This window comes from Aethalodelphis obliquidens, unplaced genomic scaffold (assembly GCF_003676395.1).
Source record: "Aethalodelphis obliquidens isolate GAN/ISIS:26980383/991018 unplaced genomic scaffold, ASM367639v1 scaffold24, whole genome shotgun sequence".
Classification (NCBI taxonomy): domain Eukaryota; kingdom Metazoa; phylum Chordata; class Mammalia; order Artiodactyla; family Delphinidae; genus Aethalodelphis; species Aethalodelphis obliquidens.
In genome coordinates this window covers 23,606,194-23,629,110 of record NW_020837968.1, presented here as the reverse complement: position 1 = coordinate 23,629,110, position 22,917 = coordinate 23,606,194, and the positions used below count along the sequence as shown (strand labels likewise).

Below are 22,917 nucleotides of genomic sequence, written 5' to 3'. Positions count from 1 at the left end.
AACCCGTGTCCCCTGCATCGGCAGGCGGACTCTCAACCACTGCGCCAACAGCGCCAATGAAGAAACATTTTTTTAAAAATACCAACCCAGGGCTTCCCTGGTGGCGCAGTGGTTGAGAGTCCGCCTGCCGATGCAGGGGACACGGGTTCGTGCCCCGGTCTGGGAAGATCCCACATGCCGCAGAGCGGCTGGGCCCGTGAGCCATGGCCGCTGGGCCTGCGCGTCTAGAGCCCGTGCTCCGCAACGGGAGAGGCCACAGCGGTACAAACAAAAATACCAACCCAGAAGGTTGAATAAATGTCCCCCCAAACTTTTTTTTTCCTTTTTAAGTATTCAAATTATTGTTTTCCTTAGGCTACAGCAGAATCAGAAAGGCAAGAATTAGAAACCCGAAGTAAAAGGAAAATCAGAAAAGCCTTGAGCATTTGATTGCAAGCACAAATGTAGAATATAATGTTTCTTGATATGTACATTATCTTCCACAAGACAAAAACAAATTATAAATATCTTGGAAGTGGGAGTTAGGGATAGACTGACTGATCGGTTCCTAGTAAGGATGAATTTATAAATTAATAATCAATAGTTTGCATTATTTGTAAATTAAATGCCTAAAACATGTTGAAAATCATTTTTATGTTGTGGGCTATGTTTCATAAAAATGAAAGCATTTTCATAAACTTTTAAGTTTACATTCATAAGTGTGGACTCTATTATTCCTCATAGTTCTTTAATCCTATAATCATGAATTCTCTGATCACAAGGATATCTAGGAACCTAACCCTAGCACTTGGGAAGGACTTTTATATTTCCTAAAAGAGTTTCCCTATTTTAAGAATTGAGTTGACTAGGTACAAATTTATTTTGGAAAATGTTTTGACTCCATTAAGATAGTAATGCATACTTTTTGGTTTAATAAAACCAGGACTGGGAATACCAAGTCCAATAAATAATGTTTTGAAAAATGTGTTACTGTGGCCAACAAAGAATGACCACAAATAAATTTCCCAGAAGAGAAAAGGCCCTTTGAAGATTGAGTCTACTGGAGGGTGAGGGTTGTGTAAATCCCCAACTCCCTAAGACCTACAGCCATTTCCACCAAGAAAGGGATTGTGCTCAGGGAAAGAAAGGAGCCACGACCTTGGGAACCACTAGGAGAAATGGCAGCCGCAGATCCCAAACTAACTTGGTCACCTGTGAAGATCCATCAGTTAATTGGGTTGGCCAAACATCTTACGGAAAAACCCAAACGAACTTTTTGGTCAATAGTCTTTGAGGATTTGGTTATATGCCTTTACTGAATGATTATATGGAGTATAATCAGGGAGCACTGAGTCATCTGGGATTCTGAAAACTAGGAGAGTAAGTCTTAGAATTAAAAGACAAAGCTTTAATGGAAGGAATGTATAAATATTTATTTAGTAAACCCAAATCTTGTATATGAGGACCATTGTAAGATTAAATGACTTTTCTAATTCCAAATGTTACTTAATATTTTCTTCATTGTGACCAGACATATATATTAAAATCAAAACAAGCAAAAGCTATTTTATATGGAATCATTGGCTATAAACCAAGAGTGATCAATATCCAGTTTTTAACCTAATATTTTTATTCAGTGTTTCGTTACTGCTTTCATACTCACCATCACCTCTCAGTGGTGGGTACTCCTCATAGAAGGCCATCCATGAAACCAAGGCTTCAGCAACGGTTTTGTTTAAGTGATTTACAACTTCTCCCTTGTGCTTTTTCTTTATATTATCTTAGCGTTAGGCCTCTTACCTGTCAGGATCATTTACTGTTCCTTGTTCTTGAATTGATTGAATTCTTTGAATCGACTCTTTAGTTGCTCTTCATGTTAGCCTGATCTTCAGCAGTTCCTTCCACTGTTCCTGTACCTAATAAGGTTGATTCCTGAGTTTTTATTCAGTGAAAAACCTTCTGATTAAATGTATTAGTTTATATTCCATAATCATTTTAGTCTTTCATGATATTCATATATCAGTGAACATTATGAACATTTTTATTAGGTTCATAAAAAATATTTTACACAAGAGCAATTGTGTTCTGAAGCGCAAAAATCTCTAATTCATAGTATTTCAAGCTCCAAGGGTTTAAATTATAGAAAAATTATGCTTTTCCATTTCTTTTAAAATCTAATGTAAAATTTTATTTTCCAGACATTTTCAACTGGAATTGGACTTGGGACTGACTCCCTAGGAGAATCTTTTTTCAGGCATTTTATTTGCTTATCAGTTTTCTGGGACAGTTGCATTTTATCCTCAGTTTTTATGCCTAGGAGTATAGAACATTTCCAGAAGAGTTTGAAAGAAATTAGGGTTTAATGATCTCATGATAAAAAGAAGAAAATTCACATATCCTAGATATTTATTGTCTATATTTATTATAGCTTTCACCAGAGGGAAGCATAGCAATGCATAGAGCTTACAGTGCTTACTGAGACTGCTTCCATCTCCATTAACACCAACTGTGACTATCATTTTATAATTACATAGTATATAAGTCATATGAGACTTGAGTTTCTTTCTCTCAATTCAGGGGAACACAATAGAGGTTGAGTGAGGAGGATATAATGAGGAGCCACTGGGATGAGACTAAGACACCATAGTATGACTCAGATTTTCTATGTCAAGCACCTTAATTTTATTTTTTTCTTGAGATTTTGAATTTAGTTTATTATTGTGTGTTATGCATAACGATATTGTAAATACAGCCAAAAGGAAGTTAGAGAGAATTTACTTCTGGAAATTCAGAGTGGGAAATTTAAACTAAAGGACAATTATCGACTTTTAAATTGCCAGAAATGAAATATAACACTTCTCATTTTACAAAACTAGGTAGTAAATGCTGTTTTGAGTCTTTCCTTATCTAAACTTGATTATTACTTAATTTTTACTTTAGTTATGTGTGTAAGGAGAGTGAACCAAATCTTATCGTACTTATATTTAAGGAAGCTCAGTTATTATATAAACAGTAAATGCCTGTATGTAATGATAAATACATCTCATCTTAAAATTTTGATCTGTTTATCATTTAAAGTACAAATAATTTTTAACCATGTCGAGATGAAAAATCAGTTAAATTAGATACTTATATATTTCTTGTAGTATAAACATAATATATAATTGAAAATACTAGAACACTTGGTTTTTCTGATCCCCTTTTATAAAATTCAGACTCCTCTGTGGCCCTTATCAAGGTTTGTTACCTGAATTTTCTTAGTTGATTAGTTAATATAGCCTTAATTGTGCAAACTGAAATATGTGAATAAATACAACATTTGAATACATGTAACATTTGAATACATGTAACATATGAATCAGTAAGTGGTGTTGACAAACAAATACAAAAATATTCTTTACTTTGACTTTACAGTGAGTTGTAACTATTTTAAATAAAATCAAAGCTTAATTGTCTTATTTCCCTCTCATTTCTTCTAAATTCTAAGGTCCCATTTCACTCTGTCTTATTCTGGCAGGCTTTAATCCAGTGCGAACAGTTGAAGAATGAACTGGAGAAGCAGACAGAGCGACTTGAGAAAGAACTCGCATCTCAGCGAGAAAAAAGAGCCTTTGAGAAAGAGATGATGAAAAGAGAAATAACAAAAGAAAGAGAGGACATGGGCTCAAAGGTATTTAAAGGGTTCAATTTGTTATCGACACTGCAGAAGAAATGTTTGTGGTGATATAATTGATGAGACTGCAGGTTGCAATTCTTGAATGATCTTTATTTTAAAAATTTTTTAATATCTTTATTGAAGTATAATTGCTTTACAATGTTGTGTTAGTTTCTGTTGTACAACAAAATGAATCAGCTATAAGTATACATATATCCCCATATCACCTCCCTCTTGAGCCTCCCTCGAATGATCTTACATGTTTAAACCATTTAAGTAGTCAAGTTGCTTATAACTTAGAGTTCATAAAAATTTTCTATTCCTCAATGTGTTTCTCAATAGAAGTTATATTCTCTGACCTTTCCAAAGAAAATAATCAATTAGATTTCATGATAGGAAAATGTGAAATTTACTCTAATCCTGCCATTGTGTTTGATTCCCTTTCTGTTTGTCAGAGGAGAGCAGGTGCTCTGCAGATATCCAGATTTTATTTCAAGCTTGGTTAAATCAAGGAGAGATGACTCCCCCATTTCATCCCCCACTCCTAAATTAGCCTTTAAGAAGGTAAAACACTTGTAAGAAACCAAGTAACCAAAACAAAAAGTGATGGTATACTCTGTACAAAATAGGTTCTAGCAAATTACATGATGAATAATGACTATAACCAGATGAATACATGGAAGGGAGAAATTAGAGTCAAAAGGAACAGATAACATGAGATGGGCAGTGTTTGCAAAAGAGTAACAAGCTTAGTAACAAGTTTAGTAACAAGCTAGAATACAAGCTAGCTTTAAAGTTGCTACAGTTGAATAAAATTGAGCAAGATGTGGTCCCTCAAGTAACCCAAACAATGGTTACATGTTCTGTTTTTTCAAAGCAGGCTCACAGCTTATACCTACATGCTGTCTTAAACATGTGGTAATTAACTCATTCAGCAAATATCTACTGAGTATCTGCCATGTGCAAGGCAGTGTGTAAGCCTAAGGCTATATAAAGAGAAAAATCACAAATTCTGCCCAATGAGTTTTAAGTCTTACCTTACCTGAGCCAAGATAAACTCCCTTGTTTTCTTATCCTTTTTTAAAAAAATTGTGCCTGTCAAAACCTACTTATAGGTCAGTCTGGTTATCTACATTCTCTGACCTGGATTGGTGATCTCAGCTAGTGAAGAAAAATCCTATAATCTTGCAGATGACACCACCATACACTTATGGTTCAATGTCCACCATTCTGTTGGTGCTTTCTAGCAGTCCTCCTATGCATTCCTCTCTCTCCCGTTCATTCAGGATTCAACAGATATTAATTGGAGGTCCTGGGAATGTGGTAGTCACAGGACCAATGCAGTTACGTCATGAAGTTTATAGACTTGTGGGAGAGGTAGACATTAAACACATACTTCCACAAATGAGTTTTTACCACTATGATAAAGGCATGAAGGTACGGTATAGGGTACCATGAGAATGTGTAACAGGCAAATATAACTTAGTCTGGGCAGTCATGGAAGACTTTCCTAAGAAAGAGGTTTTGCAAATGAGGCTCAAAAGAGTTGAGTAGGAGTGGTCAGGTGAAGAGTTGAGGGGAAGAGTTTCAGACCCAGGAAAACAACACTCCCAAGGCTCTGAAGCTAGAAAGCATCATACTTTCTAGGAATTTAGAGAGGGCTCAGGTGACTGGAGCATAGGAAGTAAGGGCCAGAGTAGTGGAAGATGAGTTTGGAGAAGTATGTAAGGACCAAATCATGAATGGTCTTAAAATCCATGTGAAAGGTTTTAAATGTTATCCAAAAGCGAAGGGGAAACCATTGAATGGCAGTAAATTGGGCAGTGTCGTGATCCCATTTATATTTGAGAAAAATCATCTGTCAATAGATTTGAAGGAGGACCAGAATAAACCCCTGGAGATCAGGTGGGAGGTAATTATAGTAGTCTAGGTGGGAAGTGTTGGTATCTAAGACACATTTTTCAAGGACTATTTCAAATCAGTTTTATTCCTCTCAAATTCTCTACCATACCACCTCTCCCCTCATTCTCGGCAGAGAGCCTTACTTCCCTAACGAAGAAAGTTGACAGCCATTAGATGGTAATCACCTTATTTATCCCCCCCCACCTCTGCCTAAAGTAAAATTTCACCTGTACTGCAACCGTGTCAGAATGGGAGTGGCTTAATCCTAATCCTTTCTTCTTGCTCTGAATCCCATCCCCTTCCACCACCTCAGTGACCTATTTCCATTAGTTCCCCACTCTCTTCTGAATCTTCAACCTTTGTCCTTCACTATAGCCTTTTCCTTATCACCAGGAAAATAGTCTCAAACTTTTCTCACCTGTTGAAAGAAACCAATCTTTCTTCTATCAAGTCATTCTCAATCTTGGCTACACAGAAGTTCCAAAACTCTCATTGCCCAATCTGCATCCCAAACGAATTATGGGGGAATATCTGAGGGTAGGATCTAGGGGTCAGTATTTTAAAAAATTGTCCAGGTGATTCCAATGTGTGGCCAAGGCTGGAAGCCACCTTAGTAATTCCATATCCCTCTTTACTCTTCCCCTTAATAGTCAAGTTTCTTGAAAGATTTGTCCATACATGTTATCTTCATTTTCTTACCGCTCATTCACTCTTCAGACCACTACATTTCAGCTTCTGTGCCCATAGCCGATGAAATTACTATTGCTGTGTTCACTGGAGACCTCCTTGTGCTATTTTTAGTGAATATTTTTTCGTTCTTATTCTCCTTAAAAGGTTCTGTTTCTTTGATTTCTCTGAATCATATTCTTTTTTTTTTTTTTGCGCTACGCGGGCCTCTCACCGTTGTGGCCTCTTCCGTTGCGGAGCACAGGCTCCGGACGCGCAGGCTCAGCGGCCATGGCTCACGGGCCCAGCCGCTCCGCGGCACGTGGGATCCTCCCAGACCGGGGCATGAACTCGCGTCCCATGCATCGTCAGGCGGACTCTCAACCACTGCGCCACCAGGGAAGCCCTGAATCATATTCTTGTTTTGGGAGAATGATGATGTGTGCCTTTTAGGTTACTCTGAGTTTAAGCTGCCTTTGAGATAATGAAGGAGACACATCCAGAAAGCACCTTGATAGGAGGTTCTAGAGTTTAGCAGAGAGCTTTAGATTTAGATGTCTTTAGCAGTACTGTGGCTTTAATTTCATATGTATGGTATTGATTCCTAAATCTTTAGCTCTCTAGTGAGCCCCCAAACCAGCTGCACTTCCCATCTTCCCTCTCATAGTAGAACTACTATTCATTCATCCATTTGCCCAACTCAGAAATCTTGCTGTCATCCTTGATTGCCTCCTTCTCCCTCACCCTGTACATCAAGTCACCAAGTTCTAGAGTTTCAGGCCCTTACCGATTTTACATTGCCCTGTCTCTCCATCCTACTGCTCTCCATGTCTCACCCTTGGGTGATTCCTACAGCCCCAAGTGGTAGAAGCCCCTTGCTTCTTGTCTCACCTCCTTATCTGTTCTCTTACCCAAAGATCCAAGGATGATCTTCCTAAAATGAACACGTCAGTATGTCAGTCTCTTGTTTTAAAATCCTTTCTTGTCTCTCTATAACCCGATCTTTTACTATAGCATAAAGATTGTACATTTTTTCCCTCTCTTTGGTTCTCCAGTCTCATCTCCCTTCTCTTTTCTTCCTTGTATTACCACCATACTGATCTACTGGCACTTCCTCAAATGTGCAAACATGCCAGTCTGCCATACTGTTTTTTCATTTCAGGATTTTTCAGGGCTTTGCCCCTCCCCTCCCATCCCCACACCCCCCACCTCACCCCCATTGCCTAGAGGAATCTTCCTCTGGCCTCTCTGACTGATCCTTCAGAGTTCTCGATACCACCTCTTCTCACAGTCTCCCAATGATAAATTTTTGGGAGCCCCTCCTATGGGCTTCAATAACTCAATGTATTGCAAAGTCTTATTGAATTATCTCCCCTAATTTACTATGATTCCCTTGCATATATGGTTTGTTAACATCCTTATTGCCTTATGGCCACATTCCTCCCACATAAAATGTGTTCAGTACATATTTATTGAATGAATACAAGGGGAATACAAATGGAAGGAAGAAGACTCCATGCCATTGGAAAGGCATGACTAAAATACTGAGAGTTCAGAGGATCAGAACAGATTTCTGTCTGCAAGAGATCATGGAACGCTTGGTGGAGAAGGTGACATTTTAACTGAGCTTCAAGAAAACAGGCAGGATTTAGAAATGCAGAGTGTGGGGGAGATGTACCAACATGAGTAAGATATGGAGGGAGGTAAAGTTGCAAGCTGAGCTTTGAGAGAGAGAATGAATGGCATCAAGAGCAAAGATCAGCTACTGTTCATGCCTAGGAGACTTTTTTTCTGGGTTGTTTAGTGGAAACTTTTGCCTTGCTGAGTAGTTCTACTATGTAAAAATATGTTGATGAGAATTCCTGATAAGAAATAAAGGAAGTCTGAACTGTGCCAGGGAATATTCCAGGTGCTTTTATGTATAACTTTCTTAAACTGATAATTATTTCATGAATGAAAGTGTTAACAGAAATACAATGCATTTCTTTTTTTTTAATTTATTTATTCATTTATTTATTTTTGGCTGCATTGGGTCTTCATTGCTGCACGTGGGCTTTCTCTAGTTGTGACGAGCGGGGGCTACTCTTTGTTGCGGTGCGTGGGCTTCTCATTGGCACTTCTCAAGTGCCTTCTCTTGTTGCGGAACACAGGCTCTAGGCACGTGGGCTTCAGTAGTTGTGGCACGCGGGCTCAGTAGTTGTGACTCGCGGGCTCTAGAGTGCCGGCTCAGTAGTTATGGCTCATGGGCTTAGTTGCTTCGCGGCATGTGAGATATTCCCCCACCAGGGATCGAACCCATGTCCCCTGCACTGGCAGGCAGATTCTTAACCACTGTGCCACCAGGGAAGTCCTACAATGCATTTCTGAGTCTGAGTCCTTTTTTTCTTTTTGCCTCCATTAAGCCTTATTTGACATTTAATCTGAAGATCCTGCCCTAAATAAAGATGTATGAATAAAGAGCTGAAAGTGATCCTAGCACTGAAGCAAGTACTCTCACAGAAAATGGCAGAAAGAAGCTCTGAAGTAAAAGGATTTAGTGTTGAATCCAAATTGACCTTTATGTGACCTTGAACAATTCATTTAACCTCTCCAAATTTCAGAGTAGTAGATCCTTGGTTGATCTACTCAAGGAATTGATAGGATTAAATGAGATAATGTTTTGAAAGTACCTAATATAATACCTGGCTTAGGTTAGACCATTTAACAAATTTTAGCTTGTGGCTATTATTCTTACTCTAGTGAAAGAGAGAATTAGCCCTATTGGGTAGATTTCTTGGACCTTTGTGTTAGTAAAAGCAGACAAATTTTAATATAAAGTCCAGCTTTACTTTTTATTTATTAGCTTGAAATGAACTTGAGAACATTACTTAAGTTTTCATTTTTTCAACTGAAAGTTAATCCAATACATTCCTTTCCAAAGGGAATTAAAAGATAAAATTATCACACTGCTTAGCACAGGAAGTTAATTTAATAGGGTGTTTGAACAATTAATCATAACGTTGTAACTTCTCATGGTTAGTGCTGGAGCAGGTGTCCCTGCTTTCCTAGTGGTAGGAATGCTCATGAGACTTGTAGATTTTCTTTCCTTCTTTTTATTATTTTTCTTCTTTCCTTTCTTCTTACTGCTTAAAAATTTCATTTGTGTGGGAAGCTCTAGGAGAGCAGATGCCTTCTACCTAGACAGATTTTGAATCATTCCCCCATGAACAGTTCTTGCTGTGAGTTTGCCTGTTGGCATCAGTAATGGTCTTTGGTTGCACTAAACCGCTAAGTTTGTTCCTTCAATCAGTCCTTCAATCATCTATTTATTGAATGCCCCCTCTGGTTTGTGTATTTTCTCAGTTGGTTCCCTTGATAATAGCCATTGCTAGAATCCTTAATTCTTGTACCTTTTTTTATGAGGAATGCCACTTTATACCACGTTCAGTACACTAGGGACTGCTTTAGTGTAGAGATTTCTATCAAGCTCTCCCATCCTGGGTGTCCTTGTCTCTTGCTTGCCCCTGTCAAAGTTTAAAGGACTTATCTGATGTCAACACCCTGGACATCCAGCAGTGTTGCAGCTGTCTGTGTTACTTCTGCCCCTGCAACAGATGTGGATGGAGAAGCTCCTGCAGTGTAATGTTGACTTCCAGATGGTGGGCATGGAGAAAAAGAAGGTGTGACAACAGGAGGGGAGGCCTTGAGAAGTGGGTGACAGAAGGGAGCAGACAGGTAGTGGGCAGAGGAATGAAGTGATGGGTGGCAGAGGGAAGGAATCATATGGAAGGTGTATGATTTGTTACATGCTATAGAAACTGACTCAGAATTTACCATTAGCAAAATAAATGTCTGCCCATTCACTTCAAAAAAACCACACAATATTAATATGTTTACTATAGATCCACATAAATAAGTAATCTATGGTTTTTAGTAGCTGGTAATTAAAGTTTGTTATTGTTGTATGGTTCCAGAAAAGCTATAATTACATATTCATAATATGCTTACTCATGAACTTGAAGTTTTAAATTAAGAAAATTCAATTAATATTTTTGATTTGTTACATTTAACTTCTTTTGACCTTTAATTTTTGTTTCAGATTGTAATCTGCATAAGGATAGTTTGTAGCTTGGCATTAGTAAAAGTAATTTTATGTGCAAATTAGATTTGTAGCCAATCTCTTGATGAAAGAAGGACATGTAAACAGCCATAAGTTAAAGGTACAATTCTCCACAATCCCCAGGAATGTTAATTAATACATCTACCGTCTAAATTAGAAAGTAGCTACTGGGGCTCATTATTTTCATGTTGTCAATTTTAATTAGTTGACAAAGGTAATCTTGATTTTTATTACAAAATTTTAGTTATTGATTTCAGTTGTAAAACTGAATTCACACCCATGTTAGTGTACAATGACAGATTTCAAATATTATTTCAAATTTGTTATCAGTTTTTATTTTAGCTAATTAAAAACTGATAGCTATTCCATATGTTTTGATCTGGGGCAAGGTAGCATTTCTTCATCACTTTAAAACTGCTAATACAAATGAGAAATTAATAGCCTAGAAAAGTTTGACCTACTGGAGCAGAGTAAAATCTAATTGCAAACCAAAAGCTATAAAGGTTAAATCTAAGGTCTAGAAAACATTTCTGACCCTGGGAAGAAAAACTAAGAACCTGATATCCATATAGTCCCTCAGAAAAGCCATTTATTCTACTGATTCATTCATTCATCAAACGTTAAACATATACCTGTTGAGGAACATGCTCTTGAGGAACTTCTAGTCTAATGAGGAAACAGACAACAAAAAACAGTGTGATGTGTTAAGTACTGTGCATGTAAATAATTTTAGTTGAGAAATAATATATCAAGAAAATTTGAAATATATTTTAGCATGGAGGATAAATTCAGCACCTTTATTCTTGGTTCTACGATAGTACAAAATTTCTAAAATACTTCGTATTTTTAAAAAATACTATTTTATAGTCTTATTGAATTTTTCAGATATTAGGCATATCTTTATAAGGTGGTTAGAAATTCTTAAAGGACATAAAACTTCGGTATTCTTACAGGGTTAGTATAGCATATGGAAGTTTCTTAATATCTGCTGATTGATTCTATTTTTAATATTTAAAAAGCATGGTGACTATAGTTAACAGTACTGTACTGTGTATTTGAAAGTTGCTAAGAGAGCAAATCTTAAAAGTTCTCACCACCAGAAAAAAAAGAAAATTACGTGAGGTGATAGTCAAGGGAGATGAATTGAGAATGCAGAGCAATGGAGATACCCAATCCACAGAGAAATGACTTACAGAGAGAGCCCAGTGTCCATGCTGAGACTCTATTAATTCAAGATATTTAAAATATTTTTGTCAAATGACATTATCACTTAGGACTTTTTTTCCTCGTACAGACGTTGACCCTATCTCAGAGTATTGCCCAACTGGAGGCTCAGGTGGAAAAGATTACAAGAGAGAAAATTTCAGCTGTTAATCAACTAGAGGAAATTCAAAACCAGCTTGCTTCCCGGGAAATGGATGTCACAAAGGTACAAAGAGAGAGTTTAGTTTACTAATTACTTAAATATTTTAGTTGAAAATTTTTTCCTAGTGTTAAAAGCTCAAAAAGAAGTCTGGGGTATAAAAATTTTGTTATTTCAAGATAATAAAGGTCCACATAATGGTCATTCAGCAAACATTTACTTATTATCAGCAGGCCCTTTTCTGGGTGCTGCAAATACAAAGATGAATTAGACACAAATAAAGTCCTCAAAGAGCTTAAGGATTAAGTTGCTGAGACAAAACTGTAAATTAACAAGTTTTATTACTTTAATTATTGAATACCTGATAAAACTTGTACATCTGAATTAGTCAACTAGGAGTAATTTTTTGCGTAAGTTTGGTCTTCACAATAATACTAAAAGACATGTATTTATTTATAACATGAAAAGTGTGCTTAACATAATTCTCCATCTCTCATTCTTTCAGACCTGTTCTCTAAAATCAAGATTCTAATACTACAACTTCTCATTCTGTTGGTCCTTAAATTTATACTTTACACTGTGGTATCACTGTGTCTGCACTATGGGCATCACAAACTTGTGAACCAAGAGCTAAAATGCTTAATGATCTTAACTGGCTAAGGTACATGTTTAAGAAACACTAGAAGTCTGTGTAGATTTCAGTAATCATTGCTTTAAAACTAAGTCACTAAATATGGACATGCATGATGTAATAAATTAAATCAATTCATTTTTCATCAGTACATATACAGATGATTTTATTAAAATGCATACCCATTTCATACTGCATTTTACTTCTCAACATATTTTCCTAAATTTGGACACATTTTTAATGCCATTATTGTTTTATAACTCAGTAATTTAAATTAACTTTAATATATATTAGGAAAGGAAGCCTATTTTTTCTTTTTTTTCCTTGAATTTATATAGTTCTTCATTTGCTTTCTAAAATTCAAGCTAGCTAATGTAGAAGCTTAAAATACCGTATTTGCCAATATAATTGATGTTTGTGTGGAGGTAGGGGTAGAAGTAAGGGAACTGCTGCAGAGAGATGGAAATGGTTAACCTGGATTGATAGGTGAAAGGTATGATGAGGATTTTCAGCTCATTATAAGGAGAGAACTTTCTGTTGAAATATGGTACAGTAAAGAATGATTACTTGTCTTTAGAACTGTCCAAAAGGACTCAAGCATCAGAGGAGTGCCTTAAGCCTGCTTCCAACCCTGGGATAATATAATTCTAGTTAAATTTAATTTGTTCATTTATTTTAGATGAAATTTAAGTGTTACAGATAAACTTAGCAAATGCATTTTAAACTGAAATTAGTGAGGCAAGGAAACTTTAAAAATAAAATTAAGGGGTACAATCATTTTAAACAGGACCTAATGCTTAGATATTTATTATGTATAATAATTTTGTACTGGTGTTGGGTTTTAAACACCATGGTTGTATAACTGTTATGTTCTGGTATTATAATTGTGGTCTTTAAATTTTATTCCTATATGTAAATCAAATAGATTGGAATAGTGAAGAAAGTCAATTAGGCCTCCTCTAATTTTTTTCTGTAATTCTTAATTTTTAAATTTTATTTAGCGTTAGTAACTTTTTGTGAATTAGTAATATTTTTGAAAGGGGAAGGAGCAACTCTTGCACATTGAAGGTATTTGAATTTCAGATACAATTTGTAGTAATTTTATTCTTTTTTTAGCTTTCTGAGGGTCACTGGGGAGAAGCTTACTGACTTTTTCTTCTGTCTTGTCACTATAATTTTTGAACACAGATTAGTTTATTTTTAACATATTTTTTATTTGAACATAGGAAATGCATATAGGTTTAATAAGATTCTAATACTTCAATAATGATGAAACTAATTTCTAAAATTCTAATGATCATTTTTGGAGAACTACCAAAATTGTGAAGTCTCAAACAGGTATAGCCATTAGATGATACATGATTTTTAAAAACTTGTATTTGTAACTTAGAAGCTGACTTAGCAGATGTTTGTATTACTTGATCTCTCTACAAGTTCTCAGTTATCTCAAAAGTTAATAACTTCTTTATTTAGATTTATCTGCTAGTTGTATTTTCCAAATGTATTTATCTGTCTGTAGATGCCCTGGATTGAAAAAAAAGATTACATAAAGAATGATACACAATTTTAAGATACTGAGTGTGTTTATTATTTAACAATATGTTAAAGTCGTTTCACTTACATGTGTATTTTCATTTTATGTTGAATGCCATAGCTATTTTAAAAGCAGAGTGGGCTTAGTTGCAGTCTATGACTTTTAACTTTCTTAATTTAAATACATAGTATTGTGCATGGTAAGATTGACATAATCTGCAAAGCCTACGGTAAATACCAGCTGGGTAATACTCTACTCATAAATATTGATAATATAGTCTATTAGCAGAGAGAAAAATACCTTTATAAATTTCCTTAAATAAAAGCCTAACTGATAAAGAGTTTAAAGGAAAGTTTTTAATATAGAGTATCTGTATAACCATGACAATTTGAATGAATAATGACATAGCTTAATATTTTAATTACTAATTTTACCTAGTTAAAAGCAAGATGATAGTGCATTTTAGATAATATGCAATTGAAACTATTATTTTACATGAAAAATCTTGTATATGTCATTTAAATTCCCTGGTTATGCATTTCTTTATCTGTCATTTGAAATTGTAAGACTCAATAACATCTGATACTGCCTCCACATCTTAACAGAATATATTGAATATGCTAATAGAAAATGCCATTCTTAGAAAAGTTCTATTGTGTTTTATTTATATGACCTCTAGGGGGCACCAAAAGATCTAATTGCAGGCCTTGCCTGGTAGATTCCAGCAGCTATTGATCTAGTTTTTATAATCTAACAGGTGTGTGGAGAAATGCGCTATCAATTGAATAAAACCAAAATGGAGAAGGATGAGGCAGAAAAGGAGCACAGAGAGTACAGAACAAAAACTAAAAGGGATCTTGAAATTAAAGATCAGGTAAGATTTGATCCAAGCGTAACTGCAGCAATTAAAGACATAACTAATGTTTTTTTCTGAAACGGTTATGGTTTTATTCCTAAGTCATTCATTTCTATTATATTGTTTCTAACTAATGGAATGATCCAATTTATACTGTTAAAAGAATTTCATCTACAGTTGCCTAAAATTATCACCTTTCACATGAAATTGTGCGAATACAACTGCATGCATATGAAATTACAATCTGACAGGTCATAAATATACATTTGGATATGTGTATCTATTACTTACAAAAGTAAAAGAAAATGTTCTAATGTTCATTTTGAACCTAAAATATATGTACATAAAGTTCTTTAAAGATGCCAACTTGAATCCAATTTTAAGTGAAAAAGTTTAAAATTTGTGAGATGAGATGAGTTGATATGTAAATATGTCAATCAAATTGATCGTTGGCAGAGTGAAACCAGTTTTAACTAAGATAACCATGAATACGTTTGCTCAGGAAACCTAAATACAGTAAAATTGGAAATGTTAGGAAAAAAACTGCTACTTACTTCAATTTCAGTTTGAACAGATGTTTTACATTATATCTTTGTTGAGATCATGTAGATACTTCAATTTTAATTGACAACATGGATAAAGTTTTTAGAGAGGCAGTTCTAATAGGCTGACTTTTGATTTTCTAATTTTGTTATAGTACAAAACATTGAACGCTTTCATTCTTTTTATTCAGTGAAAGCAGGTTGAGAAATCTATTCAATTAAAATAAGACTTTGTTCTCAGTGTCATTATTTTAAAGAAATCACTATGGTTTAAAAGTGAGTAGTCCTAAATAAATTTTTTTGAAATATATTTCTAGTTCAACACTTTTTACCGTATTTTCCAACATATCTCCCTTTCAACCCAATCAACTCTTCTATGCAAATGATGCAAAGACAATTGGGAAAAGTATTGAAAATGAAAGTGATAATGAAATTTAGTACAAAAAGTTTTTCAAGTTGTAGCTGAAATCCCTGGCATTAAATTAAAATCTAAACAACCAAAATCAAATTATGCTTTTGTATCACTATATTCAAAGTGTTCTAAAGAGTTTTAAATTTTCAGAAGAATTTTCCTTGTTAACATGTACAAATAATGAAACTGTTGATATTTCATTCCATCCAGTTGGGGGCGTGCCTGATAGTGGAATTAAAAATCCTTTCTATCAGGAACTGAAGATCTAGGATTACTAACCGACACAGAACTTTCCTTTTCTGATATATTATACGACTTTTTAAAAAAAGTATCATATTGGCATGCTCACGCATTATTATATACCTTTTCTGTTATTCTGTAGCATCTGCCAGCATAACATTTTGGACTAACTGGAAAAATACAGTAAGGAAGTGTCTCTGAGCTATTTAAAAATTACATTTTAATATTCTAGGAGAAAGAACACTATAGGAATAATAAGATTATAATATCCCTTGTAAATGAATAGCATGTGTAGAAGTATTTGTAATATTTGTCTTTTAGTGCTATATCTCATTTTAATTAACCACTAATGAGGTGGAGGCTAAAGTTGCAGGATTATAAAAGGAGCAGTTTTCATTTGTAAATATTTCCTGCTAAATAGTGAAACACTGACAGTTTTTATAATGATTTTAGTATTATTTTTAGATAGAGATGTGCCTTTTTAGGATGTCAGAGATGTGATGTGCTTATTAGTATTTTTTCTTGGACATAATTTGAGGAAATCTTATACGTATTCCTTGTAACTATTTTGTATTGAATAGACAGTTTCAAAAAAAAAGAAAGTAGTGGTGTCTCATTCCATTGGTGATCTGGAGTAGCAAAGCAGCAATTGTTCTTTGGTCTTTCAGCCATGACCTGACCTTCTGTCTTTATGACTGAAGAGCTACTTTGCTTGGCCACCATCTGCACTCAAGAGAGAAATTTACATTTAACTTTTAAAAGCTGGGCATGTTGAATGTTTATCTGAAGTACCTATAATAATATAAAGCATATTTTACTTTTAAAGTGTTACATATCATGCAATTCAGAATAACAAGAAGGCTATCTCTATGTTTACAAAAAAGGGGGGTTCCTTGTAATATAGTCATTTTATTTATATTTTTGTTAATCTGGCTTCTTACATTTTTAAAGTAGATGGGAACCTGTCAGATTGGAATGTGGTGAGAACAAGAGCTTTTTGATGTATACAAAATAGGGCAAATGGTTGACCACCCAAATCATTTTCCTTGTGACCCAAACCTTGACTCTGGCATAATTAGAAGGAAAGGTTAGGAGAGTAACAATGGCAATCTCTTCCTCCCATTTTCTCCTTTTCTTTTTTTTTTTTTTTAATGTGTTAGGAACTGATGGGCAGATTATCCTTCCCATCAACTCCTTTGTATCTCTTCAGTTTAGAGAGCTCCTGTCAGCCTCAGAGGATGCTTCTCGCACTAAAAAAAAAAAAAAAAAAAAGACATTTGGTATGAAGGAGAATGAAAAATCTGTGCCCTGATTTTTATTAGAAATTTTTTGTAGACAACAGTTATACATATACACACACTCCATTATGGGAATTTAAAGACATATATGAAGATAAAGAGACTATTATAATGAATTCCCACATCTCCATCACCTAGGCTCGTCATTTTGCCAATCCTATTCCATCTACCTCACATTTTTTTCTCTCCTTCATCTTCATCTTCATTGTCATCTTCATCTTCTTTGTCATCTTTGTCATCCTTTTCTTCTCCACCTTCTCTTCCTCTTCCTCTTCTGTCTTCCCTCTCTTCTGCTTTTGCTGAAGTATGTAAAGCAGATCTCAGACATTGTGTTATTACCCATAAATGCTTCAGTGTGCATCTACGAAGGATTTTTTTCACAATCACTATGTCATCATCATACCTAAAAATATTAATAATTCTTTAATATCCTATAATGCCCAACCCATATTCAAATACCATCTCTACAGTGTTTGTTTTACAGTTAGTTTATTCAAATCAGGGAAACCTACGTTTTTGTATGTTAGAATGTTATGGTGTTACCTTCTTTAATAGGAAATAAAGGGAAATCTTAGAAAAGTTTCAACTTTCTTTGTTGTTATCAATAAATTTCATGCATAATGTTTTGATTGTGCTTTACATTTATAAAGTACTTCATCACCATTCTAAGGAAATGAGTTAATCCTGTAGCAAACTGTCTGAAGGAAATGGCTACCTTGCAGCAACCCCAATCATCATATTCTGAAAGGAGGCCCTTAGTCTGAAATCCAAAATACATAATTAACTTCAGAGCCTTACATTCAACATTTAGGAAGACTGCAGGAAACCTGTTATTACCCTGGCGGTATGAAGGTTAGCTGACTCTGAAATGAGTGATGCATAAGTGGAATTTTCTTTATTAGCTTCCATTTTGGTAGATGAGTCTCAGAAGATGATTCTTTACAGCCCCTAATCTTTGATCAGGGCCTAGTACCAAATGAAAACACAGGGCCCTTTGTTCAAAAAGCAGGAAAAAAGTGATGTTAAAGGTACTGAATTACAAAACGTTTTCCTTTCTCCTGCAGGCAGCCTTTCCTCTCTCTCTCTCACTCTCTCTCTCTCTCCCCTTCTCCCTCTTCCTCCCTCCCTCTGAATGTCGTGGTGTTTTTATTTGCTATTTAATGTTGGACTCCCTCCAGTACAGGGATATTCATGGTGGGGGGAACGCAGACCCCCATAGGTGCCCCATGACTGAGTGTACAGATGAATCCATGGTTTCTAGGTTCTCCATGTCACTAGCCACAGAACCCATACACCATGCCCTGGTGGGGAGGGGAGAGAGTCAGTCTTCTCCATCCCAAGGTGGTCAGCTGGGCAGCCCCCTAGAGACTGCAGCCTCCGCACAGGGAGACACTTGGTACAGGGGTCAGAGTGGGCAGAGGCTCCATGCTGAGTCCGTTGAGTGTGCTGTAGTGCTTCCAGGCGGGAGGAGGGATAGTCAACTCCATGTCCTACCCTCAGGCATTAGGGGTGTACACACTCAACCCAACCTTTCCCAGGCTCACCTCCAGGCTCCCGCCAGAGGTAAAGGATAACGGCAGAATGAATGCCTCCCCCTAACACTGCCATGACCTGGTCCCACCCAACATGGAGAGCAGCAAGGTCCCAAGGCAGGGGCCAGGAAGAGGAAGCTGGAAGGGAACAAGTGTCCAAGAAGTGCCCCAGGGCTGCCATGAGTCAGTGGAGAGACAAGACCACAGATGTGAGTGGGGCTTCCATTGTACCATCAGCCTTCACCTATAAAACACAAATTCCAATATAAAATCATTAAGAATTTTAAGACGTTGACCACAGAGCATTAAACTGCAAGTTCAGGGCCCTTCTAAACACAGGGCCCTGTATGAGCACACTGATCACATGCCCAAGAAGCCACCATGGCTATGGGGATAGGCAGACAGAGATTTGGTGTGCTAACGCACACATACATACTCCTACTTACATATGCAGATATGAGTGTGTGTTTAACATGCACAGGTGTCCTGTATCTGTAAAAGAAGGCTGGCCAGCTACAGAGTATGGGCCAAATCTGACCTGCAGTCTGTTTTTACAAATAAAGTTGTAGAAGAGGACAGCAACACTCATTTGCTGATGTATTGTCTACGGCTGCTTTCCTGCTACAAAAGCAGAGCTGAGAAGTTGTGGCAGAGACCCCATAGCCCACCATGACTGAAATACTATCTGAGCCTTTAGAGAAAAAGCTTGCCAACCCCTGCCCTGAGTATAAAGATAAAACTTTGTTTCCCCTGCCCTGCTAGAGTGTGGAGTTCTGAGATTGAAGACTTATCAATCTTAAATTATAACTTAATGGTTTTAGAGTATTTTGAAATACAGAAAACGTGCCTGATCCCTGGTCTCTTAATCATCTAATGGCATCAGCAGGTGAATATATGATTGGTTATAGTCTTATTATCTTATTATTAGTGGCACATGGCTTAAAAACTGGCTTGGATGAGAACACACATATACATAAATAAATTGTTTTATATTACAACATTTTTAGGTTGGTTCAATTTCTTTCAGAGATAAAAAGACTTTCTTATCAGTATTGTGTAATTTATAACTTTGGAGTTGTGGCTAATACTGAGTAGGAAACGTTGAAGTTCAAAATTACCTGAAGGGGGTAATCAAAGCAAATATTTAAGGCTAGAGCACATACACAAAAGAAATAGATCAGAAAATTTTGGCTAGAAAATTAGCACAAAAAAAGGTTTGAGTGTTGCTCGTACCTACAGCAGTATGACGCCACACTTTAATGCTGACATTAAAAAATGTGGACTGTATCAACACAGGAGTTATTTCCTAAGTTCAGTTGAATGAATTAGATTGTTGGGAGTAGTACAGCTATTTTGTATGGCTTTGTGTAAATATGAGAGGAAGCCCAACACGTCCTAAAGGTTAAGTCCTACGTAAGGCCAGAGAAATAAAAGTAATAAAGAAAAGTTGAAGAATTGTACCTTTCTACTTAGAGAAGACTAAAGCATTGCTTCACTGTCTTTAAGGACTTGACAGATAATTTCAAGGAGAAAGTTAAACACCTGTTCTCAGTCTTTAGTATGGATAGAATAAGAACAAAGAGATTTAATCACAGCAACTGGAAATCACAGCAGCCTGAAATAACTTTCTGACAGTAAGAAGATTGAAATAGATAGCTACAACAGGCCATGGAAGTTTCTTCCCTGAAATTTTTAGTTTTAAACGGTAGCAGTAATATGCTTTACCTAAAGACCCAGCTAATGGACCTCTGAGGTCCATTGTCTTTTATTTGATTCTGGAAACATCCTAGGAATATTTCACTGTATGTGTTAAACTGGCTAGTAGTGATATTTGTCTTTTCTACTCGTAATTTAGCAACTACAGATTAAAGAAAAATCCTGTTCGTCTCTGTTCTTTCTTATGTGTCTGTAATGCTGTATACTCTCTTCAGAAGGCTTTTGGGGAATATATTGAGATAATGGATGGCTTCTGAGAGCTAGATTTCAGAAACTATCCAACTACCACCTGCAGTCTCACTTCTATCTCTAAAAAATGACTGGGATTGGGCCACTTGGGCATGCCGTTAGTACATGTAATCACTTGGTCCTGGTGATGACAGAGTTGCTCTCCAGTGTTCTTCACACCGTCTTTCAGTGCTGGAGGCTTAGCACATTCGTTTCCCTGCTTCTCACTCAGACCACAGCCATTCGAGAGGGCTTGGCCTGCCCAGACCAGAATGCTAGGCACTGTGGGGTGATAACTAGAAGACCCAGGTCCTGCCCTTAGGGGGTTTATATTCTAGTTTAAGAGACAGAGTACACATTTGAACATGCCTTAAAAATACTTGCAAAGTAGCATATCGACAAGTGCAAATTAATGTAGTGTGAACTTCATGCTGGCTACAGCCCATAAGAGGGAGAATCTGGTTCCATGTGTGTGATGCAATAAAGCTTTTTTTTTTTTTAAATAGCATCTTCCCTAAGTATGCCCTAAAGCATTGTTCATCATACTTAGATAAATTTGTGTTCTTATCACAGGCTAACCAAGAATTCTGAGAAAATTCTTCACCCTGGCATATGTCTAATAAATCAGCTTCTTTTGTTCTTGTGCTGTGTGATGCTTGAATGGAACAAATAGGATTTCATAAATAATTTAAAATATCTCCATTTTATAAAATGTTATCAACTTACTATTTTTCTAAAACACCAAATAAAGTTAATTTCTCCGTTTAAGATTATAATTATGTTTGTAAGGTCAGAAAATTAGCAGTAAAAAATTGAGTTTGATTTTTTTGAACAAAGAAACAGTTCCAAATCAATCCAGTGAATAATACCAAGTTGCAGATCCTTGGGGCATTTAGCATTAGTAACTTTAATAATGATTTGGGCCATGGTTTTAGGTGGCAGTATATGTATATCTCATTCATAAAACCACCATGGAAATTCCTATGTTCAAAAAAGTCATTTGATTTTCCAGCAAAGATGATCATGCTATTCACCATAATAATATATTTTTAAAAAAATCAAATATGCACAGAAACAATATATATGAAAGTAGCAATATAGGGCTATTTAGAGATAAGGGCACAAATAAGAAACAAAACAAGCCATTTTAGAAATAATATACCTTATGGGATAAATATTTAGAAATAAATGTGTGCCTTTGGATAGGAATATAAAACTATAAAGTGAAGTCAAGAAATATTTTTGTGTTTTAAGGAAGTCATAAGATTCATCAACTATTGGTCCTAAAGAAATACAGTTTTTGCCGTGTTTCAATTTCAGTGGATGATTCATATTTCGGTCCTTAAAAAATTTGTGCATGCTTATTTTGACCTTAAAAGTTGACCCAGCCTTCTAACCTTACCGGTTATCTTCTCTGATTACCAAGTCTGCAATTATGGTGACTACCAGGTGGCAGCAGTTCTTTGAATATGTTTCCATGCAGGCCGGCAAACTGAGTGGTATTAGACATAGGACAGCTACAGATGCTTTTTTTTTATAAATATTAGTACCAATATCCAGTATAAATATTACCAATTACTACATATGTATACATTTAAAAAAATATTGTATAAACATAGACACATTCACAGAAGCCAATAATTCCACCACCCAACAGAGCAAATTGTTTTCATTTTTCTGTTTTACCTTCTACTTTTTGTCCATATGCATATATAATATTTTCAAGTAGTAAACATAGCATAGATGTAATTTTGGTTTTTGCTTTTTCCACTTAACAATATCTTAAGCATTTTATGTGTTGCTGCCTTCTCTTCATAGATCACTTTAATATGGCCATTTACATGTACTTTCAAAGGAAAGTGATAAGTCATATTTTGAAGAGAACAGATATGTTATAAATTTAGAATCCTTTTGCCCTAAGTTTCACTCGTTTTTTTGTTTAACTCAATAACCATATATTGCATGCACTATGCTGGCCTAGAATGAACTTCTGTTCTTAAAAAAAGGGAGTATGTAAGACAGGTTTGCAAATAAATATATGTCAAAGAACATAATAACTATCATTAGCAAACTACCGAAGGGTAAGATGATTTAGGAGAAGGAGAGAGGACAAACTTGAAGGATGGTAAGGATGTTGCCCACCATAGATGGGAGACGAAGGCATTTAGGTTGGAAAATGGCAGCTTGAGCAAAGGAATGGGGATAGGCGCACAGGGGAAGGAGGAGGTGTTCAAGGAATGCATGTGTCTTTTGATTCCATAGCA

At 35.8% G+C, this 22,917-nt stretch overlaps 1 protein-coding gene across 8 annotated transcripts in view; it reads left to right on the top strand.

Moving 5' to 3' along the window:
* SDCCAG8 (SHH signaling and ciliogenesis regulator SDCCAG8) overlaps positions 1 to 22,917 on the top strand; it is a 261,979-nt gene that overhangs the window by 77,407 nt on the left and 161,655 nt on the right. For all 8 annotated transcript variants that reach the window (XR_003436163.1, XM_027122442.1, XM_027122449.1 and 5 more), the window contains 3 exons: positions 3,497 to 3,649; positions 11,596 to 11,730; positions 14,587 to 14,703. Coding sequence is in view for 7 of the 8 variants with exons in the window: in XM_027122442.1 (XP_026978243.1) it covers positions 3,497 to 3,649; positions 11,596 to 11,730; positions 14,587 to 14,703 (405 nt within the window). In the remaining variant the exon portion in view is untranslated. The remainder of the gene's footprint in view (positions 1 to 3,496; positions 3,650 to 11,595; positions 11,731 to 14,586; positions 14,704 to 22,917) is intronic.